General features: G+C 39.0%; 1 protein-coding gene across 6 annotated transcripts in view; it reads left to right on the top strand.

Moving 5' to 3' along the window:
- Positions 1-13722, top strand: part of Opcml (opioid binding protein/cell adhesion molecule like) — a 1104634-nt gene that overhangs the window by 985754 nt on the left and 105158 nt on the right. For all 6 annotated transcript variants that reach the window (XM_032909454.1, XM_032909451.1, XM_032909449.1 and 3 more), the window contains one exon: positions 5363-5488. In XM_032909454.1, coding sequence (XP_032765345.1) covers positions 5363-5488 — 126 coding nt within the window. The remainder of the gene's footprint in view (positions 1-5362; positions 5489-13722) is intronic.

Below are 13722 nucleotides of genomic sequence, written 5' to 3' on the forward strand. Positions count from 1 at the left end.
TTGGTGGGACTTGAAAATACATTGTTTGAAATCCTCAAGTTACAAGTTCACTGCCCTGCCATTTACTATGTGCAGTCTGGGCATTTCAAATTAAGATTGTCATTTATTTCTTTGTGTTTTGCTTCATTATTTATCAATACTAGCAGAATATTTAGACTCATTTGTGGCAGATTGTTATTGTCATTGAACACAGATCAGTTCTCCAAATGTAAAGAAGCATTTGAAAGTATTCCCAAGTGACATCTTTATTATCTTCAGAAGTTAACACAGAAGCAAGGATAGAACTTCATGATATTACTAAAATCAGTTCAGAGTAAAAATTGCATTAGAGATACTGAACAGCTCAGTGGGCAAGCAACAGACGTGGGCTTGGAGGAGCAAGGATGGCTAAGACGTACTCAAGCTGCCAATGACTTGCCAATGAGCTGGAGGTGTTTCCATGCAGAAGTGGTTCACTGTGGAAAGTGTTTTGAGGGCTGGAGCCTGGAGAAAGGGACAAAGCCAAGAAAGCTAAAGAGCAAGGGTTTATGGACATAATATATTTGAAGAAATAACAATATTAAACCAAAAGAAAACAGCATAAACGTATATGACCTGAGATACTTTAATGAACACTCTCTATGCCTCAGTTCTTCATTTTAATCACTATTTTATAATATTTAGGAGGCCACAAGACCAATAACATGCAAAACACTTTGAACAGATAGAGATACTGATGTTGTCTACCACGTGTTTCATAACTGTGACCCAAAGGGACTTTGTTCCTTCCAAATCACTTCACTTCTGCCTTATCAATGATCTACACGCTGTGTCAGAGTTTATCACTCTTCCTTTGAGAAAATGACAGACTCACCCTTATTTACCAGGAATGACAGATAGCGCTGCCTGGCAGAGTGGAGCTGTCTGGTTTGCCTTGGACCTCTACTCTAAGAAGCTTGTTTCTAATGAGTGATATTGACCTGGTATCTACCTGGGAACTGTGGAGGTCATACTAAGCTGCTACCCAATCATACTAGCACCATTTTTCCTACACCCTTCAAACTAGCACAGGAAAGACCACAGGAGTGAAAATCCCACCTCTACAATGGATGCTGTCTTGGGAGTTCCATCCCAAGGTATCATAGATATTGAGTGACTTAGTAAGTCACAGCCATGTTTTTGTAGACTGTTTCTATATTCCTTCGAGAGAGACTGTGGGGTTTTCATAAAGAGGCCAAGCATTTCTAGCTAAAGGACATAGTATATTACAAAATTTTGAAGCTGCACAGAAGTTGTTGCTTGATAGGAATGAGGAAATATGTATTGATATTTCTATGCTCAGACCTATTTTTTTTAACAAGCTAAAAAAATTACCGGAAAACAGGCAGAACCATTTTCTCCCGAGTATGCCGTACAGGTGGAAAGTGCACTATTTTTTCCCAGTGTGTATTTTGGTAAAATATGTGCACTGAAATTTCAGGGCAATTCCTAATGTAGAAATAACCCCTGATATGGCAGATTTATAAGCTAAGCAATTTTTATTTATTTGCTAATGTGGATTCCCTTAAGAGCTCAAACCTTCTGCTGGTTACTTATGACTTCTCCTTGAAAAGTCTCACCCGTGAGGTCTCAGCACTGTGAAACTGCAGGCTGCAGGGTTATCAGCATTGAGCATCAGGCTGAATTCTCATCTGCCAAGGAATTGGGTGGTTTAGAATCAACCAGTGAATCAGCTGCTCCTTTGATAGTTAATAATTCATAATTAAAGTGGCAATACGAATGAATCAGCAGGACTATAGGCGTGGTGCCTCTTCTCTCTCTTTTGATTCTGATGACTGGGGTGAGGAAGGGGGAATGGGAAGGAGTCTGAAAGCTTTTATCCTGAGGTTTGGAATTCTGTTCAGCCTGTTTTCTGAATCCCCCTCTCAGAGAGGAACTCAGTGCATGTTCTTAACAGCTTCTAAGTCCAGGATGCAGAAATCCCTCATGCATTTAGTCTCTAGGGAAGGAGACAGGGTGATGTCCTAGCTGCAAAACAGCTGGCTTTGTCATCTTCCTGAGCCAGGCTTGGATGAAATGACACAGTAAGGATGGCTTTAGTATTGGGGAACACATAAGGAGGGGCAGCAGGAGGAAGGTGGCATTTTGAGTGGTTTTCTAAAGATAAGCCAAGCCTTTAAAGGAAAGGGATGAGAAAGAAGGAGAAAATAGAAAAGTCTTCCAGGTACCCCAAGGCCCTGACACAATCCAAGAGCATGGGCATCTGCATGATGCAATCCAAGGGCATGAAGGTCTGCGGTGTGTGGGGTACTTGACAGTTTCTATAGTTGAGGGGCTATAGTCCGACGGCAGAGGCTCCACATACACAGAGGAACTTGATTGCTCCCCCTGGGACTGAAAGAGTCAGGAGAGGAACAGACTAATTCCATCATTACCTCAAAAGTCATGCTGGCTACGTGATGGGAGAAGCTAGATTAGATGGGCTCAGACATGCAAAATGACCACTTGCAAAGTTCCAGGAGGGAGTCCATTGTAGACGTCTATTGCGAACTGATTAGAAACCCAAGGAGAAAATGATGATAGGAGCTGATGTGGACTGTATATATTTTCCTATCCTGAGCTTTTAGTGAAGTTGATAATTAAGGCCAGAAGGTTGATGGAAATAATCAGTAAACTAAAGGGTGACATTGTACCCCGAAGTGCCTAAGGTCCATGGACCTCCTCTACTCCAAGAGATGGAAAGAATCTTGCAATGTTATTATTGCTTGTATCGTAATCAGCAACAGCGTTTTTGTTGCTGCCATAGCAACCAATACTTATTGAGTACTTACTTTACTTCAGCCACTCTGCTAAGACAGCACTTAAAATCAGGCCACGAAGCACCTACCAGTTCACAGGTGAGGCACCAGAGTTCAAATGCATGAAAGGAAATTACTGATTAAGATCATACAGTAGGTGAGAAATTGAACTCCAGAACCCTGCCTCTAACTGATGGGATAGCATAACACGAAAATTAATTCCCCTTCATACCACAGATAAGTCCTGGCTTACTAGGTTCTCTTTGAAATTTTCCAATATTATTTCTCATGCTGTAGAAGTCTGGATCCAAATGTTGATCTGAGGTCTTTCCAAGGCTAGTGTTATTTGCTGTGCAACTATTTCACTGTGCCGGGCAATGGCAGTGATCCATAGCTCCAGATCTACCACATGGTGAAGAAGGGACACACCAATCCTCCATGTTTCATGGGGTTTCTGAGCTATAATGCTTGGTAGGTTTTGTCCATTCATTGTATTTTAACTTAATGAAAATGAAATTTAAAATTTACAATTGTGTTTATTTGTCACAACTCCAACATGAATCAAGGGATAGCCATACAATATAAAGATGACAACAGTAATGAAGAAGTTTAATGCTTGATTTGTTGGTCTCAATGAGAATACTACTTATAGTCAAGAAATCAACAGAATGTCTCAGAATGAAGGTGGAATGGTAATAATGAAACAAAGGGGTTAAATGGGATGAAGAAAGGAAAGCAGGTTAGAGAAGCATGGGGAGGAATAATTAATACTAAAGAAATCTTTGAAAATGCTATATAGAGTCCTACTACTCTAGACATCTTCTAAACTGCATACATGTACATATAGGAAAAGAGTTGAAATGGAGTTAATCCCATAATGGTGGGACAATGCCTCTCTCAGATACCATATGCTTCCAAATAAAAAGCCAATTATCTGTTATAGGTTACCTCTTTTTGAGTTGTTGGTCACTGGGGTCATAGACTTCTCCTCACATAAAAACACTCCAAGCTATTGCTGTTGTTCTTGGTTATCCTCTAGAACTGCATATTATAGCCCTATTGCCAAAGATACCACAGACTGGGTCATAGAACATGGAGAAATCAGGCTGCTACTGACCTACTTAAAAGTTTCCTTTCTACTGGCTGACTGTCATAGTACTGGAAGGTTGTGCTTACAATATCAAGGGAACAGAATTCAACACTTACCTAGCTGTGAAACCTGTGAACTGCAGTAACCAACCTAATAAGATATGCTCACTGGCACAAATCATTTCCTGGTTACATTTAAAGTCTACTTCACAAGACCAAACTCATACCTTGTACTGTTTTTTAATTAGACGGGGGAAGACATGAAAGGCTATGTCATAAGCCCTAGAGGAGACCCGAATACTACTATTCTACTAAATGGACATAGTAATAAACTGATCCCTAAGTTATTATTTGATATCCATTGATCAGTAGATCTCTCAATACCTATCAGAGAAACTTCTTTTAGCAGAAGATATTTAACATTCTACTAAACATAGAGACCCACAACTGACTAATATGCAGAGAATAAAAAAGCTATGGAGTACTCAACTCTAAGTGAGATATTTCTATGATAACCCCATCTCCCAAGGCTCAGAAATCATCACAAAGGAGAGGGTGAAAATATTGTAAGAGCCAAAGGAGGTTAATAGGTAAACTATTTTCCAAGCATAACAGGATCCTTATACATCTTAACTGAAACTAGCCGAGGTTCCCAGCACTAGTTCAGAAGCTATTGACAATTGATAACTCCTAAGAGATGGAGAATATGTTTGCTTCAAGTATGTAGCTCCTAAATGGCTATCCATGCTCTAGTAGATGATCCTACACCCATCTACAGAGAGCAATAAACAGACTCAGTAGGTTGTTTGTTCGTTGTTTGTTTGTTTGTTTTTAAATAGAGAAGAGCAGAAGAGCTTATAAAGTTACAAGGGAAGGCGGTTGGGAGGAGGGGGAGAAAGTAGAGAGGAGTATGGGGTATGCTTGATCAAAACCACATGAGATGTATGTATAAAGTTTTCAAAAAAATTAACAACAAGGATTAGCAAAATTTACATTTGGTCTGAAGGATCCTTGTATGACTCAATGGAAACATTCTGGTTTTGATGATTGCCAATTGTTTTGTAAATATCTTTCTTGTTTGTAGGAAATACACATTCAAGTACTCACTTTCATTTATGTGACTGGAAACTATGTAAAGAAGAAAAGAGTCTATGGGTAAAGAGGGACTCTCTTAGGTCCTTATGTTTTACCTTTGACTTTGCCTCTAATTAAATAAGTGGTTATTCCCAGATCTTCAGATCTTCTGCCAAGGCCACCACCATATACACAAAAGAATGTGTGTTCTCTCAGCAGGGCACAACAATGTGTTTTTCTGTTAGACACATTCTATAAATGGTGTCATTTATCAGATCTTTGCCAGGACAAGCAAAGTGGGATTAAAATGATGTTCATCATACAAACATATAATATGTTATATTTATAGGCTGATAGCTCTTTTTTAAGCACAAAGAACAATTCTCAGATTTTTTTTTGTTCTCTCCTGTGTTTCTTTATAGTTCCTCCCCAGATAATGAACATCTCTTCAGACATTACTGTCAATGAAGGAAGCAGTGTGACCCTGTTATGTCTCGCAATCGGCAGACCAGAACCAACAGTGACATGGCGACACCTGTCAGTCAAGGGTAAAGTATTTACCATGCAAACTTTTGAGAGTGTATTATAAAGGCTGGCTTGGTTTTCAGGCTAAAGGGAGATCAGCAACCAGAAAATAACATTGTATGTGAGGGCATCAATATATCATCTCAGGACCATACCTGTTGGCTCTGAACACAGAGTTCACCCTGAGGGGGAAAGGGGGAGTAGAGTGGGGTACTGCACTGAGCATGACCTTGCTGAGTGTTCAGTAATTGTTATTAAAACATCAGTTACCACTAACTCTAACTTAGTATGAAGGAAATCTAAAGGACATGGGTCCTTATCTCCTTGGAAATAAAACTTGCCCCAACTTGAACTTTCAAGAATGGGCACAGAGCCATCTGATATATTATACTGTTTCCAGAAACTGTGATTGATTCTTGAGAATATACAAGAAACAAGTGCTCCCTCAGGCATTAGAAAACCCGAACGTGAAACCAGTGACTAGGAAAATACACAGATGCCTGTGTGTAATGTAAAACTAATGTACATCTAAAAGAAAGCAAGCAAGTAAATTTTAGTAACCTTGAGAAAAGTCAGAGATCTCCATAATACAAAATTCCATCTCTGAGAAGGAAAGAAAAAACAGCAGACTTCCTTGAGTTTTCCCAGGGCTGTCCTAGGCCAGTGTAAAAACCTTCATGACTTAAATAGAAATGTATTCCTTCCCACTGCTGAAGGCTGTGTGTCAAAGGTCAAATCATGGCCAGGTTGGTTCCTAGTTCATTCCTCCCTCGCCTTTTCTCTATCAATCATGGATATGCCTTAGTTTGTAAATGTGTCTCTTAGACCTCTGCCTTCATCCTCAGTAGCATTCTCCGTATGTGTGACTTATGCAAACTTCCCCTTTTTATAAGATTAGCCAAATCCTATAGGGATCATAGTAATTAATCACTTCTTGTTTATTTGTTTGTTTTACTTGATTGCCTTTATAAAGAGCCCAATTTCATCAAAACTTCAATTTGATTAGAAATACATGAAGTCAATTAAAAAAATAGAAATCAGTTTTTAAAACTCTTTGGAAAAAATATACTGATTTCCGACAAGGTAATAGCAACAACTGTATATGATAATTTCTAACACATGATCATAACAGCCTACCTAAAAATGATCAAAACTGATGCGTGAACAGTAAACAAAGTACATGAAAATCTGTCCCACATCACTGACATAGAAATAACAATCAAACCAAAATGAGATACCACTGTGGTAGAGCCATGAGATACCACTATGGGAGAGCCATGGGATACTACTATGGGAGAGCCCTGGGTACCTACTATGGGAGAGCATGAGATAACACCACTATGGTAGAACCATGAGATACCACTATGGTAGAACTACCAGAAAGACCAAAACTCAATAGACTGAGAATATCAAGCATTGGTGAGAAAGTTGGCCTCAGAAGTCAAAATAAGTATAACTTTACACTAAAAGTAAGTCCTGAGTATAAATAAGATTCTAACAACATTTGAAGTATCCAGAATATAAGGAATAATGTTCTGATGCCTTCTCCTAATTCAGGACATCAGTCGTATCAGGAACTCCTAAAAAGAGATGCTTTGTTAGTGGGAAGCATTGCCTAAGCTGTTTTCTTCCACACAAACTAAGAACATTTTTTCCACCCCTCACTCTTTCTAAAGAAAGATAATGCTAATAAACCTGCTCAACATTTTGTATAAAGACTCCAGATATTGAAACCTCACATTTTCATATTATAACACCAACAAAAGCATTAAAACACACACCCAGTGGGCATTGCAGAGCTCAGCTTTGATGTAAGTGCAACCAGAGTGCGTGTCCCTAAAGGTAAGAGCCCCGGGTGACTTTTGTCTAACACTAGAGAGAATTTACGCTTTATGTGATCGACAAGAATGTGTCTAACCAGGAGACCAATTTCTATGCATTTTGTAAAGTTGGATGTATTTATAAATGCTTTAAATCCAAGAATATACTTATTTGATCCCAACTATATAACTCTAAGCCTGGAAATATTGTAAAAGGCATTTTGACTTTGTGTAAGTGTTTTGAAGCAATTCTTTCTAATGGTATACTGGTAAGAGTTCCTTCCCCCTTTAAAAAAAAATGAGAGAGAGAGAGATTCATTCATCTCCCAACCTTTTATATAGTTTAATAGTTGCAATTCAGTGTCAGAGAAAAAAAAAACCCAGCAAATTCTAAATTTAAATGTTGCCTGTGTGCCTTTCGTCTCCAGCACTGCGCTCCTCTGTGAGCAAGGCTTTGTTTCCAGGCCGTTGGTTCACCAGCTTTCATGGCTACCATTGTCTTTGCTTATCTGCCTGCAATGGCATTTAAACAGTTCAACTCAAGGCATTGTCTCTGAAGTTTTAAAACATCTGGAGAGTTTGCAAGTTTGAAATTTGCATCAGAAGCATGGACCCAATGTCTTCTCTGTTTGAAAAAAAGAAAATGTTGATCTCTACTTGAAGTTAGGGAGTGGTTCTAAAGCTTTAGAGAAGCATCCAGTACCTGTGAGCACCAAACCATACTGAGGGAAGAACAAAGTGTTGTTTGAGAATGGAGGAATACAAAATAAAGGTTACAATCCCATTTCTTTTTACTTTCCAATGGTGTTACACATGAGGATTAATTCACTGAACAGCTCTTTTCCCCAAAGACTAATGCAGTTCCTGAAATATATGTCTTAAATTATGGACTTACGTAACTGGGCTAAGTAAACCATTTAGAAAAAATATTTCAATGAACAGATGATTAAGGACTAAGAATAATATTCATGCTTAGGTTTTAATATGCAAGTCTAATCGAGGGTGTATATTAGTAGTAGAACATGGATGTGGCTAATATGTCCAAGGCTCTGAATTTGAAGCCCAAAGTCATAAAATGGGACTGAGTACATGCAGCCAGTTCTTAGAAATCATGGGAAAAGGTAAAAAATAAGTGAACGTGTACATCAATTATCACATGGAAGACTAACAATGCTAGCATGTAATGTCCAAAACTACAAGAAATCTCTAAAATTGAAAAAAAAAGAATGAGAAAAAGATAGAAAAAAAAACCTAACCAAACGAAAACCATAAACTTCAAAGTAAAGCAATGGGATTATTTTGTAAAAGGATAATCGAACAATGGATGGTTTCAGGCACAGCTGTCCTGGTAAATGTTTGCTTAAAATGGTCTGGAAGTGGGATGGGAGGAGGAGGCCTTGAATAGTATCATCTAGTTCCCTTGATGCAAGTATCCTTCAGACTTCCATATTCCTGGGAATTCCTCTGTAGCAACTGTGGAATTCCCAATCATTTTCTCATGATAACCGACAACTCTACCTATGTAAGTCCGCATTCCGAAAGGAGCTTCGAGGGTTGAGGAATGCACAAGGTGCCAGATGTGGCCCCAAAGACTCACAGCTTCTCTAATTTCAAACCTGAGTAAAGAGCTGAATTCCTCCAGACCCGTTCCCTCTCCTGCATTAAAATTACACCAGGATCCCAAGAGACAGCATTCCAGAAGACAGGATGCCAACGGTACTTCCCAGGAGGCTAGACTCTACAGGATCCTGTGCTGTGACCACTCCAGGAAAAGCTTTCTGGGGAGGTACATTTGGGTTTGCAAAGTAGATATAAACCACCGAGCATATGACCTCATATCTTTATATATAAAAGGTAACTCTTAATGTTCTAAGTAGAAGATAATGACTTCCTAATAAAAATATTTTCTTATGGATGTGATAGAGAATAAGACACTTGCACAATGGGGTTTGCAAATGTAGATCCACTGAATGGTGATCTGCAGTGCAGGGCTAAGAAAATGATTCATGGGTTTCTCCCTCAAAGATTTGACTTCCACAGAATAGGGAAGTCATGTTCCAAAACAGGCAAGCAAAGTGGCTGGGCAAGTAGCCAGTGTGTTTGCAGCATGCTGGGAATGAGCTGGATTTCAGGAATTATTTTCTGATTCCTTCCTGCAAAGGAGGAGAAGAGTGATTGGGATCAGCAGAAGCAGGGGGATAGCTCTTCTGTGTGCAAGGGTGATGTGAATACAAAGATAAAAGGGTGGGAGCAGACTCAGGATAGATAGACTGCTATTCTACAGAGAGCTCAGTTTCTTTCCCTCTCGTGATACCACAGCAATCCACTCTGATGCCTCACACCTGGCCCAGTGTCTAATGACATACTTGGGAAGGCCAGATGTTTGGCGAACATAATAAAGTCTTCTCTTCTGTCTCCCTCCACTGAGATTTTAAGATGACAGCCATTCACCTGTGAGTGAGTCGCTCACACAATCTACTCATACAGGGTAATACCTCAGGGAGCCAGTGGATGAATTATTTTTGTAGAATTTTCTAGGTAACTGAAGCTGACTTCTTTATGCATTGACTTGAGTCATTTTAATGGAAGCCCTTTTTTAAAATGCAGAATTCTCTTCTGATTCTTCAGTCTAGTGGATACCAGTTAGCCTCGCCTTGGTAGTATAGCTCTTCACATTTCAGTTGTTTATACCTGGGCACGCGGGGACTACGGTAACTAGGAATATAGCCTTTAAAATAATGCAAATCCTTCTGTCTGCTGTCTGTTGTTTCTCTCATTCTCCCTTTGTTTTAGCCTCAATCACACGTTTAGTTGACAATTCTCCCTGAAGTCATTGTGCCTACTTTCTAGCTGCCACCTTTCTTCGGATTGTTTGCTTCTAATTTGTCACAATGAAAAAATCTATGTGACCCAATGGATTGATCCTGAGTATAGAACTAGTAGGAGACCCTCTGCTCTCCTGGAGGAGATGAGGCAGTCTGATGGTCCTGAGGAACAAGTAGGATTTGGTATTGTTTTAACACATAGCATTGCTAGATACATAGTTTCCGTGGAGGTGAGGTATTCTGATGGTCCTGAGGAACAAGTAGGATTTGGTATTGTTTTAACACATAGCATTGCTAGATACATAGTTTCCGTGGAGGTGAGGTATTCTGATGGTCCTGAGGAACAAGTAGGATTTGGTATTGTTTTAACACATAGCATTGCTAGATACATAGTTTCCGTGGAGGTGAGGTATTCTGATGGTCCTGAGGAACAAGTAGGATTTGGTATTGTTTTAAACACATAGCATTGCTAGATACATAGTTTCTGTGGAGGTGAGGTATTCTGATGGTCCTGAGGAACAAGTAGGATTTGGTATTGTTTCAACACATGGCATTGCTAGATACATGGTTTCTGTGGAGATGAGGTATTCTGATAGTCATGAAGAACAAGTAGAATTTGGTATTGTTTCAACACATGGCATTGCTAGATTCATGGTTTCTGTGGAGATGAGATATTCTGATGGTCCTGAGGAACAAGTAGGATTTGGTATTGTTTCAACACATGGCATTGCTAGATACATGGTTTCTGTGGAGATGAGGTATTCTGATGGTCCTGAGGAACAAGTAGGATTTGATATTGTTTCAACAGATGGCATTGCTAGATTCATGGTTTCTGTGATAGTGGTAGAGCTTATGCTAGCAAAACCAACATCCATGGTTCTCATCTGTTTGGTGATTTTATCTTCTGTTTTCTCTACTTAATACTGAGCTGGGAAGTATACAGACTTAGGCCTGTTTCACCCATAGTCTTTTATTTGCTGCTTAATAATTCATAGGGAGAAAGTCTTAAACAACTTACCAATTCCTTACCACGCAAAATGTGTGGGGTGGCCATATTTGTAGGTTCAAATCCCTTTCACATAGTACATTATCTCATTGGATATATGTAGGCTTCAGTGTTTTGTACTTGAGCTTGAGAGTTTAGCTCTTATCAATGAGAAACATCCCTTTACCCATCCCCCTTATCCCCATTTCTTGCACTGTAGGATGGAGCAATGTATCTCAAATTCATCAGATAATGTTTGGGGTGAGATTTAAAAAAAAAATGAATGGCAAGTATCCACCACTGTAGACCATGGACTGTGGAATATATATATATATATATATATATATATATATATATATATATATATATATATATATATATATGGCATCTTCTTGTTAGGAGTTCACTGTGTTACTAGGAAAATGGAATTTCCTTATATGGTTTTATATCCTTGTTAACAATAGAGTTTAAAAAATGGATTCAGAACAAAGTTCCAGGATCATTTATTAATTTGAAAGAATAATGACAACCAGGCAAATTGTAAACCATGGCTGCTAGGAAGAGGGAGATGTATAGGAGGAAGAAGGACAAACATACCTTTGGAATAAAGGTCCCTGAGAGAAGGCAGACTCAGTAATAGTCATCAGCAAGCAATCATGTTCCAAAGGGGAGGTGGAGAGGCTTCAGGGAAATAATGAGAAAGCCTGGAATGTCAGGAAATGCATGCTTTGTCTTTTGGACAGTGTTGGAAAAAGAAAGAGGAAAAAAATAAACATTATCCATTTTGAGCCAGAACTCTGAAAAGTGGGCAGGCTTATTAACATTACTGCCTGGCAGAAGGTCTGTAAGCAACGACATCAGTGGGGGTGGGGTGGGGAAGGGTACATGCATTGTCTCAACAAGGGATAATTACTGCTCCTACCTTCCTAGCATGTTGCTAGGTAAATCACCTTTACAGATGGTGTAGACTTAGGGTCAGATGATTGACAGGCTCAGCTACGATAATGCCTGAGAGAGTAGACAATATTATGTAATGTTCTAATCTTTAGGGCAGGCCAGAATGTCATGTCTCCACTTGGGAGAAGTAGAACTCAGGTTAAATTCTTTTGACAAGAAGGACGTATTTTTCCTACACTGGGCCTCAACGAAGCTATTTCAAATCTTAAAGATGGACAAAGCAGGTGTTTCCCATTTGGGTATTTTCAAGAAAACAAAAGGTATAGTCCAAAGTCAACCAGGATGGAGGGGGTCCAATGACCTCCAAGATTGCTCATCCCTATCTAGCTGTATGACCACTGCATCAGTACCAGTCTTGTATTTAATTTATTTAATGTTCCAGCAGTCCTGAGAGAAAAGTGCTACTAATTTTATTTCCCAGCCCCTTTATTCTTGAGTCATTAATTAAGTCAATGTTTCTGTTCTCTACCTGTAAACTGGAAATTTATACAGATGCTTTATTATAATAGACAAATTTGGAAAGAAGCCAAATTTCTTCTTTCATTGGGTGGATATCCAAACTAAGGTGTTTTCACACCATGGAATACTGCACAGACAAAGAAAGAAGAAGAAACTCTTATTCGTTCACTTGACAATTTAGAAAGAATGAAAGGATAAAATCTTGGCATGATGTTTAGTAGGAACAGGTCATACACTGTATTATCCCACTCTCATAAAATCCTTAAAACTGAAAAAGTGTAATGACAGAAAATACAGAGCAGTGACTAACAAGAGTAGGGGCAGACAACCGTATGGCACTGCCTTGGTATGGAACCTGTCACATCTTGATTGCCTCGGGAGTTGTATGAATCTAAATGCATAATAAAGTCTTCAAACACATGTAAATAACTATGTAAAACATAAAAAACCATGTAAGTCTCCCACCATCATTAAATTATGCACATAGGTCTATGTAGATGTAATCAATATTCATATTCAATTAACATAAAATATCATGATTGAGAAAAGTCAGTGGTAAGTGTATGGAACTAATCTTTACAACTTCTTCTAAGTCAATATTTATATCAAAATAAAACTACAAAAATTAGTAAGTAAAATGAACCTAACAGCTTTCCATTAATAATCTACCACTATGAATGCTTATAGACAGATCTGCAATTTATACTTCCACATGTATATGTCCACATGAGGTTGTCATGGTTCTCCAAATAGGTCAGAGAAGGAATACCCTGACTGTTCTATACCCATGGGTATAGAAACAGATGCTAAGATAAAAAAGCATGGCGGGTGATTCCCAGCTGTCTACGCTGTACACCTATGAAAGGAACTTAGTTTCCGGGTTTTGAATCTGGACCTCTTTGTGCTGCACAAAAATGGTTCCCGTGCCTTCGAACTGGAATGGTGCACTTTAAATCAACTTCTGCTTGTTATCAGGGGCACCCACGGGTGCCCAGTAACTTTGAGTATCATCTGTACTCTTGCCTTTTTCTCCCTTCCTCCACATCCCTTTCCACAGCCTAACTGTGTTTCTAACTCCACATCATGTTGTTCTAACAAAAGCACAGTCTCCTAATGAAAGTCAAAGCCGTGCGGTTGTCTGTTGGTGGTCTGTGTTACTCCTCTGCTTCAATTAAAATAACCCCCCTGAGAACTACCAGCCTTGTTTCTCT

Source organism: Rattus rattus, chromosome 8, assembly GCF_011064425.1.
Source record: "Rattus rattus isolate New Zealand chromosome 8, Rrattus_CSIRO_v1, whole genome shotgun sequence".
NCBI lineage: Eukaryota > Metazoa > Chordata > Mammalia > Rodentia > Muridae > Rattus > Rattus rattus.